This window comes from Pelobates fuscus, chromosome 1 (assembly GCF_036172605.1).
Source record: "Pelobates fuscus isolate aPelFus1 chromosome 1, aPelFus1.pri, whole genome shotgun sequence".
NCBI lineage: Eukaryota > Metazoa > Chordata > Amphibia > Anura > Pelobatidae > Pelobates > Pelobates fuscus.
The window spans coordinates 197103734-197122359 of record NC_086317.1 but is presented as its reverse complement, the minus strand read 5'-3'; the positions used below and the strand labels follow the sequence as shown (position 1 = coordinate 197122359).

The 18626-nt window shown below is 43.1% G+C and overlaps 2 protein-coding genes across 2 annotated transcripts in view; one reads left to right on the top strand and one right to left on the bottom strand.

The window, feature by feature from the left end:
• The window catches only part of ZNF593OS (ZNF593 opposite strand), a 343969-nt gene that overhangs the window by 52694 nt on the left and 272649 nt on the right, over positions 1 to 18626 (top strand). The gene's annotated exons all lie outside the window — the stretch shown is intronic.
• The window catches only part of CNKSR1 (connector enhancer of kinase suppressor of Ras 1), a 128779-nt gene that overhangs the window by 25526 nt on the left and 84627 nt on the right, over positions 1 to 18626 (bottom strand). The window contains exons 12-14 of the mRNA XM_063453225.1: positions 15880 to 15989; positions 15639 to 15669; positions 4410 to 4582 (exon numbers count right to left, since the gene is read on the bottom strand). Of these exons, the coding sequence (XP_063309295.1) occupies positions 4410 to 4582; positions 15639 to 15669; positions 15880 to 15989 (314 nt within the window). The remainder of the gene's footprint in view (positions 1 to 4409; positions 4583 to 15638; positions 15670 to 15879; positions 15990 to 18626) is intronic.

Genomic DNA, 18626 nt, shown 5'->3' with positions numbered 1-18626 from the left:
CGAGGCCCCTAATTTTACCCCAAAAAACTGGGAAAACTTATTGACTCGAGTATAAGACTAGGGTGAGAAATGCAGCAGCTACTGGTAAATTTCTAAATAAAATTAGATCCTAAAAAAAATATATTAACTGAATATTTATATACAGTGTGTGTATAATGAATGCAGTGTGTGTGTGTATGAATGCAGCGTGAGTGTATGAATGCAGCGTGAGTGTATGAATGCAGCGTGAGTGTATGAATGCAGCGTGAGTGTATGAATGCAGCGTGAGTGTATGAGTGCAGCGTGAGTGTATGAGTGCAGCGTGTGTATGAGTGCAGCGTGTGTATGAGTGCAGCGTGTGTATGAGTGCAGCGTGTGTATGAGTGCAGCGTGTGTATGAGTGCAGCGTGTGTGTATGAGTGCAGCGTGTGTGTATGAGTGCAGCGTGTGTGTATGAGTGCAGCGTGTGTGTATGAGTGCAGCGTGTGTGTATGAGTGCAGTGTGTGTGTATGAGTGCAGTGTGTGTATGTGTGTGTGTGTATGAGTGCAGTGTGTGTGTGTGTGTGTGTGTGTTGCAGAGCCTTGGTGGGGGGTGGGCAATTTTTTTTTATTTTTTTATTATTTTAATTTTTTTATTATTATTTATTATTTTTATTTATTTAATTTAATTATTATTATTATTGTATTATTTATTATTTAATTATTATAATTTTATTATTATTACTAATTATTTTTTTTCGTCCCCCCTCCCTGCTTGATACATGGCAGGGAGGGGGGCTCTCCTTCCCTGGTGGTCCAGCATTGGCAGTTCAGTGGGGGGGAGAGGGGGGCTGGCAGAGCTGTAACTTACCTGTCCTGCAGCTCCTGTCAGCTCTCTCCTCCGCGCTGTCCGTGCAGCTCCCTCTGTCAGCTCCCAGTGTAAGTCGGCTCTCGCGAGATTTACACTGGGAGCTGACCGAGGTGCTGAACGGACGGCGCGGAGGAGGAGAGAGCTGACAGGAGCTGCAGGAGAGGTAAGTAACGCTCTCTGCAGCCCCCACAGCCCCAGTCTGTATTATGGCAATGCAAATTGCCATAATACAGACTATTGACTCGAGTATAAGCCGAGTTGGGGTTTTTTAGCACAAAAAATGTGCTAAAAAACTCGGCTTATACTCGAGTATATACGGTAAGTCTAAAAAACCCAACAATGAAAGTGTAGGTACACTAAAAACTGAAACGGGGGTGTTAGTTAATGAAGACCAAGAAAAGGCATGAATTTTAAATAACCATTTCTCCTCCGTATATATTAAGGAAGAACCCATGGCAATAGATGTGCAAAATGATTGCTACTAAAAACTTGCAGAATAATTGTAATTGGTTAACTCAAGACAAGGTGCTGCGGCAACTAAAGAAAGTTAATATAAACAAAGCTCCAGGGCCTGACAGTATCCATCCACGTGTACTTAAGGAACTAATTGTAGAAATAAGTGAACCTCTGTTTTTAATCTTTCAAGATTCTTTTCGGAGGATTGGAGGAAGGCAGATGTGGTTCCTATATTCAAAAATGGTTCAAAATCCTTGCCTGGAAATTATAGACCTGTGAGCTTAACTTCTGTGGCTGGTAAAATATTTGAAAGTTTATTAAGGGATAATATTCAAGAATTCCTTGAGAAGAATATGGTTATCAGCAAAAATCAGCACGGTTTTATGAAGCACAGGTCATGTCAAACTAACTTGATTGCGTTCTACGAAGAAGTAAGTAGAAGTATAGATCAGGGTGTTGCAGTGGATGTGATCTATTTGGACTTTGCCAAGGCATTTGATACAGTTCCACACAGAAGATTAGTGTTCAAACTCAAGGAAATCGGTCTAGATGATAATGCTTGTTCTTGGGTAGAACATTGGCTTAAAAACAGAATACAAAGAGTTGTCGTTAATGGTAAATTTTCAAGCTGGACAGAGGTGGCAAGTGGTGTCCCTCAGGGGTCTGTTCTGGGACCCCTTCTATTTAACATGTTTATAAGTGATCTTGAAGACAGCATTGAAAGTCGTGTTTCAGTGTTTGCAGATGACACAAAACTTTGTAAAATAATACAATGTGAGCAAGATATTACTTTGCTGCAGGGGGATTTAGATAGACTGGAGGACTGGGCACTCAAATGGCAGATTAAATTTAATGTTGAAAAATGCAAAGTTATGCACTTCGGCGTAAAGAATACACAAGCAACGTATACCCTTAATGGAAGCGAATTAGGGATAACAACATACGAAAAGGACTTGGGAATTGTTATAGACAACAAACTATGCAACAATGTGCAATGTCAATCAGCAGTGGCCAAGGCCAGTAAGGTATTGTCACGCATGAAAAAGGGCATTCATTCTCGGGACGAGAAAATCATTTTGCCTCTTTATAAATCACTGGTAAGACCACACATTGAATATGCTGTGCAATTTTGGGCACCTGTTCTAAAGAAGGATATTATGGCACTAGAAAAAGTGCAGAGGCGGGCTACAAAATTAATAAAAGGAATGGAACATTTCAGCTATGAAGAAAGGTTAACAAATGTAAACCTATTTAGTTTCGAAAAACGTCGCCTGAGAGGGGATATGATAACATTATACAAATATATTCGAGGCATAGGACACAAGGTCATGCGTTTAGACTAGAAGAAAGAAGATTTCGTCTAAGGCAAAGGAAAGGTTTTTTTACTGTAAGAACAATCAGGATGTGGAATTCTCTGCCTGAAGAAATGGTTTTATCAGAGTCCATACAGATGTTCAAACCGCTACTAGATGCATACTTGCAAAAACAGAATATTCAAGGATATAATCTTTCAATGTAGGGTAATAACTGCTTGATCCAAGGATAAATCTGACTGCCATTCTTTACCGTTGTGCTCCTTCTGCCCCTTTCTGCCCCTTGCTGCCTTTTCTGCTCCTTGCTGTCCCTTCCTGTTTCTTTCTGTTTCTTCTCCTACTTTACGTTTGTGCTCCTTCTGATTCTTTATGTTCTTTGCAGACCCTTCCTTCTCCTTGCAGACACTTCCTGTTCATTGCAGACACTTCCTGCTACTTGCTGCCCTTTTTGCTCCTTGCTGACCCTTTCTGCCCCTTCTCCAACTTTACCTTTCACTCCTTGCTGCCCCTTCCAGCTCCTTGCTGCCCCTTTCTGTTCCTTGCTGCTCCTTCTCCTACTTTTGTGCTCCTTCTGATTCTTTCTGCTCCTTTACCTTTGTGCTCCTTTTGTCCCTTTTTGCTCTTTGCAGACCCTTCCTTCTCCTTGCAGACCCTTCCTGCTAATTTCTGCTCCTACTTTACGTTTGTGCTCCTTCTGCCCCTTCCAGCTCATTGCTGACCCTTTCTGCTCCTTGATGTCCCTTGCTGATCATTTCTGTTCCTTCTCCTACTTTACCTTTGTGCTCCTTCTTTCCTTTCCTGTTGCTTACTGCCCTTTCTAGCTCCTTGCTGACCCTTTCTGCTCCTTCTAATTTACCTTTGTGCTGATTTACCTTCCAGCTCGTTGCTGACACTTCCTGCCCCTTTCTGCTTCTTGCTTACCCTTCTTTCTCCTTGCAGACCCTTCGTGCTCCTTGCAGAGCCTTCCTGCTTCTTGCTGCCCCTTCCTGCTCATTTATGTTCATTTGTGCTCCTTTTCCAACTTTACCTTTGTGCTCCTTGCTGTTCCTTCGAGCTCCTTGATGTCCCTTCCTGCTCATTTCTGTTCCTTCTCCTTTCTGCTCCTTGCTGTTCCTTCGAGCTCCTTGATGTCCCTTCCTGCTCATTTCTGTTCCTTCTACTTTCTGCTCCTTCTCTTACTTTACCTTCCTGTTCCTTGCTGACACTTCCCGTAGGCTGTCTCCCCCATCCCTCACTTACCTGATCTGTAGGTGGATCCCCCCATCTTTAACTTACCAGCTCCCTCACTTACCTGATCTATAGGCGGTCTCTCCCCCCCCATCCCTAACTTACCTGATCTATAGGCTGCTCCCCCATCCCTCACTTACCTGATCTGTAAGCTGCCCACCCATCCCTTACTTACCTGATCTGTAGGCTGACTCTGCAGTCTGGGAGTTGCTTGCTGCACTCTGTGCTGCTCCCCTGTGGATTCAGCCAGGAGAGAGAAGCAGGGATAAGATGTAGCTTCCTATCCCTGTCTCTCTCCATACACATACGGTGCTGGTATTGCAATGTATTTTCAATCTCACACGAAAAATAGCAGAACAGGCAGAAAAATCCCCTGCAGACGCCCATGGTCGGCGTTTATGCGGCACGTCATTAAAAGGGGCGTGACTTCAGCGTCTGGTGTGGGACATGTCGAACATGCTATGAGAGGAGCCGGCTTTGTGTACTGCACCAAGTGGGCATGATGGAGAGAGGTAAGAGATCGTGACAATCCATAACAGTGGCACTAAATATAGCAATACACATCGTGACTACGACAAAATACCTGTGGTGAATTGTACCAGAACAGTCTGGATCCTTTCAAGACACACCAACAGTGCTTCCATCTATTGGACATGAAACCAACATTTTCTTTCTTCTTCCACAAATATCCATCACAATCCGGGAGCCCCAGGTCCCGACAGGACACACGACGTCGACTCAGTTTGGTTGTAGCGCCTTGCATTTAGAGATAAAGAAAAGTAGAGGTTACGTATACCAGTCAAAACATAAGCTTTCCATTAAGGATGTTAAGACATTCAATACCGCCCTAACAATAGTGGGCTTTAACAACGTTAGGGTGATGTTGAATGCCCAAACAGAATTTTTTCACCTGCGACAAGCAAATCAAATTCCTGTTTTATTTGCCCAAACAAACTGTTCCGTCCTGGATTTACGTGACAGATTGATTCATTTGGGCATAGATTTGGATGAGAAATCATTTTTTTTGCCACAGAAAATCTGTGTTCTAAAGTTTTGGTGTGAGTGCAACTAGCGAAAAAGAACTAATAATAAATTCGCATATTGGTCCGGATTCTAGGATCTAATGCCACGTATATCTAGGATCTAAACCTATACCAACCATACCCCAAACCCTATGCTTACACAAACTCTAACTGTACACCTACACTAACCTTACTCCTAACCATAATCCTAAACTATCCCAAACTCAGCATTATCCTTAACCATATCCCTAACTCAATGAGCAGAGGGATTTCCCTGCTAAAACAGTAGAGTGGTCTGTGATTGCCATCTACTGGTTGTTTGCAGCAAGAGAAATCTCCAATGCCCAACGCAGATCACAATCAGGAGGAGGCATACAAGGAAACCCTGTCAGGGTCTTTTTAGATCCTCGAGTTGTCCCTCAGCAGGTAGAGGGGAGCACAAGGTTTTAATAGATACATATGGCTCCCCTATGGCAGCTGGGGATATTTTTTAGCATCTTCAAACTGGCAGGTGAGCTGCATGCAGAGCTCAGAGTGAGATCAGCATGCAGCAGGGTTCAATCCCTGTTCCCACCAGAAAACTCAGGTATAAATAGATATCTGGGGCTGCTCTCTGTCAGCTGGGGCCATTTTTATTGGTCCCAGACGTTTCGATGAGCTACATGCAATGTTGAAAGTCAGCACTGCACATAGTCTTTACATCCATAGAAAACATTGCAGCTGAGAAATCAAGCTCAGCCACAGTGATTCTCTCACTGGATAGTGATTTGGAGACCCCTAGGGTTTGAACAGAGCCTGGAGGTTCTCCCTCCCTACATACCCCAATGCTATTTTTGTCAGTGCTGGGCTTTGTTAATTGCCCAGCACTGATCGCATTGCTTTGGGCATACTATTTTTTTTTTAAAGCATAACAATAACAATCTATATGTAAAAAGTTGTTTTCTGTAATCGCTATTAAACTTACAAGACAAACATACCAAATTCTAAAATCGTCCACATTGAAATTTCATTTTACTCCTTGTATTTTATGACCTGTACCAAAAGTAAACTGAAATCTTATACGTATTATGTACTCTGTTAATCAGGACAAATACATACATTTATTTTGAATTTTATAACAGGACAGGAGGCGAGTATTTGCTTAAGTCTCTCTTTACTAGAACTCCACAGCAGCACAGAAAACAACCAATCAGAAAAAAGTTAAGTACTATAAAACTCCCCTCCCCATGCATCATTTCCTATTTTTTTGCTGCTCCACATCAGTACAGGTCAGAGTACCACTGCCTCCTGCTCATAGTGGGTGGCTTTGGGGTTTTTATTGCTTATTTTCAGTATTTTATATTCTATATTGTAGATTGCCTTTGTGGGATTTAGCTATATTTGTATATATATAGTCAGTAATTTATTTATTTTTCCCTTGTGAGATTTTTTCTTATGTATTCAGTTTTGTCTATGCCCTGTGTAATTTCATTCTATCAATGTATTTTTTCCTATATTTGTGGGGGTCTTTGGGGTCCTTACTGTTTTTTCTTTGGACTTGTGCCCCCTGTCCGTTTCCCATTTCTGTGTTCATGCGTTTTTCATGCTATTTAGTTTTTCTGCATTTATCCCGCGGTGTGCCTGCCGCTCTGGGGCTTCAGGAGGCTGACTACTTCTGCCTCCTTCGACCCCCGAGCTCCGGGACCGTGGAGTTCAACTCCGGCGGTCCCATGTGCCTTTTCGGTCGCGGGGTACTCGCGTGCGCCCAACTACCTGGCGGCCGGATCTTTTTCCCCACGTGGCCGCCTCGCCGCGGACGCCTCCGCCCGTGGACGGCGTGTGTCTGACCGGGCGGGGGAGAGTGCGACCGGGGGTGAGTGCGACCGCCCGCGGCCCCCTCCCTCGTCGGTACATTACTCTTTGGAGGTCTGCCTCCACCCAGCTCAGTGCTTACCTTCTGCACTTGGAGCTGTATACAGGCCTTTAACTGCATGTCAGTTTAGTTTCACTATAGTGACCATTTTGAACTTGAAACTTCTATTAAGGGACACTCTGAGTGACATTCTCCTATGGATTACTATCCATGTATGTGTGGGTGTATATATTTGCATATACGATTTTTTGTTACATGTCAGGATTGCTGTGAGTTTGATTGACATAATTTACCTAAGTGTACTGTGATTTTACTGTCTAGTGTATATCAGATTACTGTATATCACAGAATACTGTGGGTTTTTGCTGACAGTGTATATCACAGGTTGCTATGTGTTGTTACGGACAGTGTATTTCAAAGATTTTGTTTGGCTGTCAGGGTATATCACAGGTTGTTGTGTGTTTGCTGACAGTGTATACCTCAGATCGCTGCGGGTTTTTGCGGACAGTGCATATCGCTAATTTTGTTTGATCTACTGTCAGGGTATATCACAGATTGCTGTGAATTTCGAGTATTTATAAACTCAGTTATACAGGGGTGTACATCCTACATCCTACAGTTAGCTCTGGGATTCATTCGCTTCTCAGTATATATATTTTCTTTCAGATGGGACTACTCTGGTATGTATTCTCTGTCCATGGCATATATATAGTTAACAGACTTGGCTCTGACTCTAGCTGGTATGGGAGACCAGTCTACACCGATACGGTACAATTTATCAGGTTCTTGGGGGAACTAATTATGTTGGCTGTTGTTTAACCCTACTCCTTGAGGTGTCCGTGATTACATTCCCCTTCACGTGGTGTGCGGATGGTAATCTATAATATGCTAAGATATTTCATATAGATCCGTGTGCGCATGTGCATACCAATCCACAGTTCATGGACAGTAGCGCTCAGTGTACCTTACATTCATGGACATGATGGTCACTGGACTACTTCCGCTTGTACCCAATACAGCTGGAATGCCACTATTTGACTGCCGGGCACTTAGGGACTACCAGTCCCGGTTCAAGTTACTCACACAGCATTACGCTGTCTAAAAGGGTTGATTGTCTAAGGGTCCTATGTCACAAGATCCCCTGAGGATCTACAATTTTTAGGGACCTCTACCCGAACTCAGAGGTCCCCGTTACTCATTCAATAACCACTGTAAAGCGCGACGGAATTGGAAGGCGCTATATAAATACATGTTAATAATAATATTGTGGTAATACACAACCCATTGAATGGCCTGCTATGTCTGTGCCCATAAGAATGGCCTGCTATGTCTGTGCCCATAAGATTGGCCTGCTATGTCTGTGCCCATAAGAATGGCCTGCTTTGTCTGTGCCCATAAGAATGGCCTGCTATGTCTGTGCCCATAAGAATGGCCTGTATGTCTGTGCCCATAAGAATGGCCTGCTATGTCTGTGCCCATAAGAACGGCCTGCTATGTCTGTGCCCATAAGAACGGCCTGCTATGTCTGTGCCCATAAGAACGGCCTGCTATGTCTGTGCCCATAAGGACAGCCTACTATGTCTGTGCCCTTTAAAACGGCCTGCTAGGTCTGAATGGCCTGCTATGTAGGTGCCTACTTGAATGGCCTGCTATGTCTGTGACTATTTGCTTGACTAACCGTTCTGTGTCCATTCGTTTGGCCTGCTGGGCCTGTGCCCTACTGACGGACCTACACTATTGGTACCGAACCCCCTCTTGGCCGCAGGCCTGGGGTTATATCACTGAGGAAATCCCAGTGCCCACCAGTGACATGGAGATAGGTGGTGTCCAGACAAACACCATTGCCATAGTGTTCGAGAGGACACCAGTATACGGCCATCTGAATATGGTGGGAAGGGTGAAGGCCCTTAACCTCATGCCTGAAGGACAGAGTTTCTTATGAAGACCCCGGACACATCCACGGTTTACTCCAAACCGGCAACGGCACATCTCCAAGGAGAACTTCGCACAGGCAAGGACCGGTACTCAGACTCCTACAGGAGAAAGCAGTGTGTTTTCCTTGTCTTTGCCAGCTACTCCGTATCTGCCCCCCGGAACCTTATAGGTTCAGTAGTTTTTTCCTGCGTTGGGTTGGCTCCTGGCCCTGTCCGGTGGAACTTACTTTTCTTACCTCCCGGCCTGCTGTTTGCCTTCTATCCGGATAGAATTGGTGTATTTTTCCCTTATCTACATTGATTGTTGCTTTTTTGTTTTTCATGACTTCCTTTTCCTTTCGCTTGGGTCGTCGTGAGGCCTGACTTGACCTCCTCCGGCCTCCCGGGCACTCGTGGATCGCGGAGAACGTCTCCAGCTTTCCTCAGACTACTAATGGTCTACCTGGACCCCGCGCGCGCGCGCGCACGGGATCCAGTTAGTCGGTTGATAGTTTTCCATCGTTGTTTCCGAAGATTGCCCTCAGCCTTATGCTGACATTAATATTTGGTGCGCCCTACAGTTTGGTCACCCTGAATCTCTAGGGACTCTAGTTTGCACCACGGGAGGGTGCGGCCCTCCATCATCTCTATCCGAGTATATATTTATTTTCAGGAACATAGGGCGAACCCTCTCATGCAGAGCCGGATAATGATTTGTTATTAGAGGGCGCAACCCCTCACTCGTCCTCAACCAGATACTGGGCTGGATACAGAGGACAGATTGGGAGGACCCATTCTCATAGAGGGAACCGGTCTCGGATGTAGACTCTGCTGTTGGTTACTAACGGGCACGGCCCGCTCAGGCTAGCAGCCGGACGCTCTCACGGTATGCGATCACAGTAGTAGAGAGCGCGGCTCTCTCATACACTCGATGCTCTACAGTACCGGCCATCTGTTCATCGCACAGGCTTGTACCTGTGCAAGACATTAATGACTTCATAGAGGGGCGTCCCTCCTGCGTTCAATTGGAGCTGACATCCACGCTACTGACTTCGTCCTAGAGGACTGCCTGGTCATGCAAGAATTGCATGTTTAGACTAGATACCTCTATTCTAATCTAAATGCTGTCATAACATCTGAAGCCCCAGGTTACACACACATGCTAGAAAAACATAAATGAAAAAGGTGCTCAGAGCAAAGTGCTCAAAGAGTATTAAAAACACAGAAGAACCCGACGTACGTTTCGGCGTGACTACACGCCGTCCTCAGGGGTATCAGCAGTGAGCAGAAACTGTCCGGGTGGTAAATTTATACCTTAAGCTCATAAGCTTTATTGTAATCACCTGTGATTGTGTCTAAACTGCTCTGGTCCTCCTGCAAATGGGGCTGTGGGGGTGTGGTGTAACACACCATAGTGTCAGCCCACATTTCTATGTCAGAGGTGGCCAGAACAGAAAGCTTAACTAATAGCCCTGAAAAAACTACAGAGCTATACAAATTTGATTTTCAAACCGTCTGATAAAGGGGGCAATGTGGTGATACTTGACAGAGACCACTACATTCGTATAGCTGAAAGACTTCTATCCGATAAAAATACTTACCGTATACTAGTAAAAGATCCTACAAAAGCGTTCCAAGCTGAGTTAAAAACTATGCTTACTAAGGCTGTGAATCATCAACTCATTAATCAGGATGAGTTTGAATTTATGTGCACCAAACAACCATGTCTATCTACTTTTTATTGTTTGCCTAAAGTGCACAAATCACTAACCGATCCGACCGGTAGGCCGGTAGTTTCTGGTTGTGATAACCTAACTCAGAATGTAAGCATTTATGTGGATAAAATTCTGTCCCCAATAGTACAGAAGCTACCATCTTTCCTTAGAGATACTAAACAAATGTTGCATTTATTGACCAACCTTATTTTACCCCCAAACGCTATCCTGTGCAGCCTTGACGTGGAGGCCCTTTACAGCTCAATTCCTCATAACCTAGGTATTAAACATACCCGTGAACTATTAAATCTTGAAACTGACCTACCTGAACATTATGTGAATTTTGTGATGGAATTACTTGAATTCATTTTGACTCGTAATATCTTTCTGTTCAATGGCAAAATCTTCCACCAGACCACTGGTACAGCTATGGGGACGTCTTGTGCGCCCTCATATGCCAATCTCCATCTAGGCTGGTGGGAGAGGTGTATTAGGGCAGATCCCAAGCTGAAATCATACACTAATCAGATCTTCTATTGGAAAAGATACATCGATGATGTGTTTTTGATTTGGCTTGATACATCAGAGAGATTCAAAGAATTTGTATGTCTGCTGAACAGCAACGATTTTAACTTACGATTCACTAGTGAAGTAGGGGGTCAAAACCTTTGCTTTCTAGATCTAGCACTACAGGTATCTAAAGAAGGCAAAATTGAAACAACCTTGTACAGAAAGAAGACAGCCTCTAATAACCTGCTATGCTGGTCTAGTCATCCCCATATCACTCAAATCCGGTATCCCAATAGGCCAATATTTGAGACTTCGACGAAACTGCTCCACGATGGAGGAGTTCAAATTAAAAGCAAATGAGCTGCGTCACATGTTTAAGGCCAAAGGTTACCCAAACAGGGTTCTGAAAAGAGCCTATCTGAGGGCAGTCCACACTGAACGGGAAACCCTAATTACAGATGGGGGTCGTAAGACTGAGGAAAATAAAATACGCTGCATCGGTACATATGATGCAGGATGGGACACTATGCTGAATGTCTTTCAAAAATTTTGGCCTATCCTCCAATCAGATAAGCATCTGAAGGAAATTCTGCCATCACTCCCTTCAATTACAGCACGGAGGGGCAAAAACTTGAGAGATATCCTAGCACCTAGTCACCTCTCAACTACGTCCCCATCAGGTTATTTTCAAAAATACCTACCAATGGGTTCTTTCCAATGTGGTCACTGCAGTGCATGCCCGTTTATTACCAAGAGGGCCTCTGACAGCAAGGGCTTAATGAATTTCAAACCACGTTCCTTCTTTAATTGTAACACAACAGGAGTAGTTTACCTACTGTCTTGCTCCTGTGGCCTAAAATATGTAGGCAAGACTTTTCGCCACTTTAGGCTAAGGATACGTGAACATGTAAATTCTGTCAAGAGACATTTGGAAACACCTGTCTCAAGGCATTTACATCTACATCACAATCACTCCTCGGCAGTCATCCGGTTCATGGGTCTTGAACATGTACCACAGCCTCCTAGGAAAGGAAACTGGGACCTAAAACTAAGACAAAGAGAGGCGTTTTGGATTTACCATCTCAAAACTCTATCTCCCCTGGGGCTAAATGAAGGGTTTTCATATTCCCCGTTTATTTAAAGTACTGCAATAATTCTGATAATAAATGGTATCTTAAGTTATGCCTGTATATATGTATATATTCTTTATTTATTTCTATTAATATTTGGTGTTCATATGTCCATTCACTTTACTTGTATTATAGGTCTAAGAGTTTAGGGGTCTGGTTTGTGTTTGCAAAACTAATGGCAATAAAATAATTGTCGGCTTCTGTGTATGATTGCCCATATAGCCATTGTACTTATCCCTTACTGGTTTACAACGGTTATAAGTTGTTTCTTTAATTGTACTAAAGCTACACAATACAGCCATAAGAATCAATCCACATACTTGACCTATATGACACAATTTGGACATTCCAAGGGTTAATTGTTAAGCTATGGATACTGCCCTTTAGACATAGTAAGTATCCATTTATATCTGTTCCGGGCGGGGCACTCAAAGGGTTAATTCCCTTCCACCTGATTATGTTCAGCTTTCTGTTCTGGCCACCTCTGACATAGAAATGTGGGCTGACACTATGGTGTGTTACACCACACCCCCACAGCCCCATTTGCAGGAGGACCAGAGCAGTTTAGACACAATCACAGGTGATTACAATAAAGCTTATGAGCTTAAGGTATAAATTTACCACCCGGACAGTTTCTGCTCACTGCTGATACCCCTGAGGACGGCGTGTGGTCACGCCGAAACGTACGTCGGGTTCTTCTGTGTTTTTAATACTCTTTGAGCACTTTGCTCTGAGCACCTTTTTCATTTATGTTTTTCTAGCATGTGTGTGTAACCTGGGGCTTCAGATGTTATGACAGCATTTAGATTAGAACACCCACGAAGGTGTTTTATAGGAGATAGGGTATTAGCATAGCACTACTGTTTGGTTGGGAGTGTGTGTTTCTCCCTTTCCCTGTTCTCTCCTACTGCTTTGTTACCTGAGTTATGTATGGGGGTACATATTGCCTTCTATCCCCTCCCCGTTTTTTGTGAGGGTTCCTTTTGGCTATTAGGCTCTTGACTAACCCTGTTCCTACCATACATATTTCTCCTTATATTATTCTGTCCATCACTGATAACCCAGGTTTTTAATAGATTTCAATAAAGGCTTTTTTATTTTTTTGGCAACTACACTACTGTTGAGATTGGACTGGGTATTTACCCTCTGGGCGGTCTTTATATAAGACATCCCTTTTTGGGCTTTTTTCTTCCTTTTTTCTACAATTTCCAGGGTTACCCCCTTTTAACCAGTCCAGGTGACCTCTATACTCTGGAGGCTCGGCAGTGGGATACAGGAGTGAGTGTCTTTACCTCCCCCCCCCCCACTTTCCAGCCTTTTGAGTTTCCTTTTTCTTGTTATTTAGATACCTCTATTCTATCTCCTGTAATGGATCTACTGGATCCGGACCACTGTAACACGCAAGAAATACTCAGAGGTATAACGGGGGGAGTCTCCCACTTATTTACACGCACTCCTGGAGAGGGTGCGGCTAACGGATGGCCCTCCGGTATTCTGAGAGTGCAGGTTTTGGCATATTCTCCACCATTTAATACAGAGATTGCTTTCTGTTTTTGGATATCCAGACCATTACGAACAAACTGCGCAGACAGTTTCTCCCATGTCAAGATGTCAGGAGTTACGGTGACCTTCATGGAGAAAACGAGCACTGCCTTGCTCGGGTAACTGGATTATGGAAGGCCTATTACCCGATCTGAAGGTAAAACCGTACGTATGGATCACATGGTAAGACCAGAAACCCCGGTTGCCTTGACTTCCCCGGTCATTATGACCTTGGGATAGATGGCAGGCTGCCCCGTCTCCTCGGAGCGCGTGCCTGGTGAACTTAGTTCGGAGATAGAGGACCCTCCGTTTAGGCTCTACTTATCCCTCACGGGAGCCGTTTTGTTGGATTCGCGCTAACCTATTTTCCAACTACCGTCGAGGAGACCTACGAGACTTTATGGAGGTGCTTGGTGTGCCCCGACTCCTACACAGACATCTCGCACTCTTGGACGAAGGCATCTCTGGATGGAAATCTGCGTTCCGGCTTGCCTTTCCCATTCCTTCGAAGATTCTGGGATTCACTATTCCCAGAGTAGTCGACCACCATTTCCTCCACACCAGTTCAGTTCGGAACCTTGAATGGACGTCCTTTGGAGTCTTTTCTCTACTGCGTCCGAGGATTACACAGTCCATTTGGAATATTGGTATCACTTAGAGTACGGCTGGTTTGGCCACACTCTTGCCTGCATTATGAATTTATCCTCGGATGAGACATCTCACCGGGTAGGACAGGAAGGAACGGAAGATCCTCCTCGGTTTTTCTATTGCGATTTTGGTGGTGGTCTTAGGTGCATTCCTTGAGATTGGAGATCTACCTGCAAGGCCGCATCGCCGAATGGCCCTGGCACGATCGGAGGAGCCGCCTTACGGATCATGAGTTGAGACTTGGTGTCAGTTTTCTTCTCGCGACCCTAAGTCCTAGATCGGATTTCGAAATTATACAACTACAGGAATGTGGCTAATAGGCCAGCTTCCCAGCTCATGGACCGACTTCTAGGAAACAGGTTGCAACACCACGTACAATGGATTTACCGGTGGATGGTGCTTTTTTCCGGATTTGAGATGCTTCGTCGGTTGGCATCTTCTTTGACCCGTCGGCTGTCATTTATCGTATTTGGAATGTCCAATTAGGATTACTCTGATATTTCCTGGAATAGATACCAGCGACACAAACAGCGTTGGATTGGTGAACTGAGCGTTGAAACAGCAAATACGAAGCCTCCTGTCATGTTATAAAATTGTAGATTATGCTAGCTTTAGTGTACCTATAATCTTAATTTTATTAATGACAGGAGGCGAGTATTTCCCACCCATTCTTGTCCCTCCCTTGTTTAAGGTTATAGTTTAGATTATCAGGTACGTATGCAACTCTGTTTGTTGTCTCTGCTACCTGTCGCTTGTTCCTTATGTCTGTGTTTTTTCCATAAGTAGGGTTGGGATATTTACATATTAGGTTAATTTGGTTGCTACATTGGGTACCTACATGTTTATTCAGAGTACATTTCATTGGATAATCAATCTGTTCGATTCTGTTTTTCTCTCGTTTCAGTTTACAGTCCATCTACACTATCTAGTTTGACGGTTACACTTGGATGGTGGACATCGTTATATTCATCGTATCTAGGACTTCGTTTCTTCCCCATGATGTTCTCTGCCTTTTATTCTGTTTTGTCGCAGCTTGAAAGAGGAAATGATGCATGGGGAGGGGAGTTTTATAGTACCTAACTTTTTTCTGATTGGTTGTTTTCTGTGCTGCTGTGGAGTTCTAGTAAAGAGAGACTTAAGCAAATACTCGCCTCCTGTCATTAATAAAATTAAGATTATAGGTACACTAAAGCTAGCATAATCTACAATTACTTTTCCTGAGTTGCACAAATTATTACTACCAAAACTTAATTTTTGTTGCATTTTTGTGTATTTATTTTCTAACAATGGAGAATTTCTATATGTATATGTATCATCAAACTAAAGCAATTTTTGTCTTTAAAAAAATAATATACAATATGTGTTGGTGCAGTAAATGGGAGAAATGGAAATTGCAGTTCAGCATAGAGCAAAAAATGATTTGGTCCTTTAGTGAAAAACAAACTAATTAAGCTTGGTATTTAAGGCTTTAAGTATTTACCTTTTTGATTTCTTAGGGGTACAGATGACTTCTGCAAAGTGAATGTGTAAAAAAAAAACTTTTTGAATGAAAGTTGCAATTGAAAATGGAAATAAAATGCACAATGAAGAAATTACACTGAAGAAATTAAAGGTTATATAAAGTATGTACCAGAGAGGAATACTGTCAAAACATTTACAGTTATAAATATAAATGTTGGAGAAAATGCTGCCTAGAACTTGCATATACATTTTTTTTTTACCGGTTTAGTTTGTTGTGCTTGTTTCCTTTTGACAGAAGGCTGTTTGTTTTTCTCAGTGTTTTTGACGCCGTCAACACTGTCTCTTTTCTCTACCACTCTCTCAGTGGAATCTGTGATAAATTAAAAAAATTAATCTAAATCAGTTAACTTAAAGGAACACTGTAGTGTTAAAAACACTATATAGCCCCCCTGGCATCCCCTCACCCCTCTAAATATAGTAAAATATTACCTTTATTCAAGTCTGCTGATTCTGGCTCTGCCCCCATCTGCGTCCTTGGCTGACATCATCAAAAGTGATGATCTCAGCCAATCACAATGCTTTTCCATAAGAAAACATTGGATTTGCTGAGATTCTCAATCTCAGATGATCTTAGTCAAGGAAGCAGGCTGGGGGGCATAGCTAAACACCGCTCTGGCCAATCAGCATCTGCTCATAGAGATGAATTGAATCAATGCATCTCCATGAGGAAAGTTCAGTGTCAACATATAGAGGGTGGAGACACTGAAGGTCAGTGCTGCACACTGTGGCCAATGGAGGTGTCCCTAGGCTGTAATGTACACACTGCATTTTGTTTGAAACTACAGTGTTTACTACAAAAAGCCTGCAGGGACAGGGTATACTCACCAAAACAACTACATTAAACTGTAGTTGTTCTGGTGACTATAGTATCCATTTAACTTACTCATCCTTACTACAGTAATCCTCCAACCTACATACAAAGATTCTGAAACACTGCTGCTTGTAAAGTAATGTTATTGTATACATATTTATACATATAAATCGGTCTTTATGACAATATATCAAAATGTTTTGAAGCACAGTATGAAAATGGACCAGTGCAATCTCTAGCTGATTTAACAGAAGAGAACTTGTGGCACTTCAAATGGATAGTCCACTATCAAAATAGTCAACTCTTTATTAAATTGCAAGTAGATACTGTAGTTATTCAAGATACCAATGTGAATGATTTAGAATTCATGAGGAGTTATTTATGTTTTGTTTGTTTTCTTTGCAATTAAAACTTTTATTAAAGAAATATCAAACATAAAACAACATGGGCGACCCCAGATCCCACTTAGGGAGAAAACCACACGATTCCCTCTGACTAGAGTTTGGCAGGGACATTAATACATACCGGCGCAAGCAGGGACAGAACCACTACCCCCACCTAATAGACTTCTGATCGGAGATCAAACCTGGTTAAGGACCCCAACCTCCTTCACGTACCCCTCACCCAGTCAGGTACAGACACAGGGGCTCCTCAGGGGAGGACGGAGAGAAGTAACACCCGCCTCAACCCGGATATATCACACACATACTGTGGGATACACAGTCAAATGGGGACAACCAGGCAGCATTAGGCTCTGAAGAAACCACACGAGGTCAGACCAGCTACAGGGTAGACACACACGAAGTATGCTGCAACTCGATATTACCCCATACAGGCATAAATCCCCAGGGCACACCAAGGGGACCCACTGAGTCAGCTGACACATAGATACCCGACGTTGGTCAACCACCACACATATAGATGAAGGGGACCCAGACTAGCACAGATATGCCACATGTAGATGTCCCTACAGCCCAACCTCTGCCTCCCGCAGCTAGCCAGAATATAGCCTATTGCAACATCAGTGGATTCACTAATGCACATATAGATGAAGGGGACCCAGACTAGCACAGATATGCCACATTTAGATGCCCCTACAGCCCAACCTCTGCCTCCCGCAGCTAGCCAGAATATAGCCTATTGCAACATCAGTGGATTCACTAACGTTGAGCTGACAGGCTCACTGCCCTGCTGTACGAAGGTGACCATCAGTGACCTCTCTAGTACAACCAGGGCGCTGAACTCATAGCGGTCACCTATACTGGGAAGGCAGAGCTCAACTGTAGTGCACCACGACAGCTAGCAAAATACACCTATCCCAGAGGGCCACACCCCACACCCCATCACACGGGGCAGGTTAAACCCCCACAGAGAAACCCCACATGACCATATGGCCAGGGTAAATTGCTACAGCTTGTTATGTTGATGTTTGGGTATCCAGGCGGTCTCTCACGCCAATCGATTCAGTTAACCTCTGTAAACTAGACCACTATCTGTATATTGTTACTTCACTGTGAAAATGTGAAGAAACCACCTTTCTTATCCTTCATGTGGTAATTTCCTTTATGTTTGAAAATTCAAAATAAAATAAAATAAAAAGATTGTCAAAAAAGCAAGAAAGGCCAATAATAAGAAGCATGGAGAGGAAAAGCATGGTCACAAAAAAAAAATATCAACCCTAATTTAAAGTGGGGGTATAAGTTAAAAGGAAGAGAACAATATATAAGTAAAAAAAAAAAGTAGTAACAAAGAAAGAGACAAAAATGACGATATACAGTCATGAATACTATGACTTTACATATGAGGACATAAAAACAATAATCTGTTCCTTACCAGGTCTTAAAATTAATAAATACAACCTCAGATGAACAACACATATTACACCATGCCATGATTTATTTAGCAAAAATTAAAGACAAAATAGCGAGGCTATGTGTGGAAAAACTAAGTACACATTTACTGCTTTTATAAGAAGTAGACAGGTGCTGCCAATCAAACACCATTGATTAATTTATAAACAGCAAGTGTTAACACATCAATAAAAGTTTTAGCAGTTTACTGGCCTTGAGCACTCAAGTTGGTGCTAATACAATACCAAGGAGGAAAGACATCAAAAATGATCTTAGATAAGCAAAT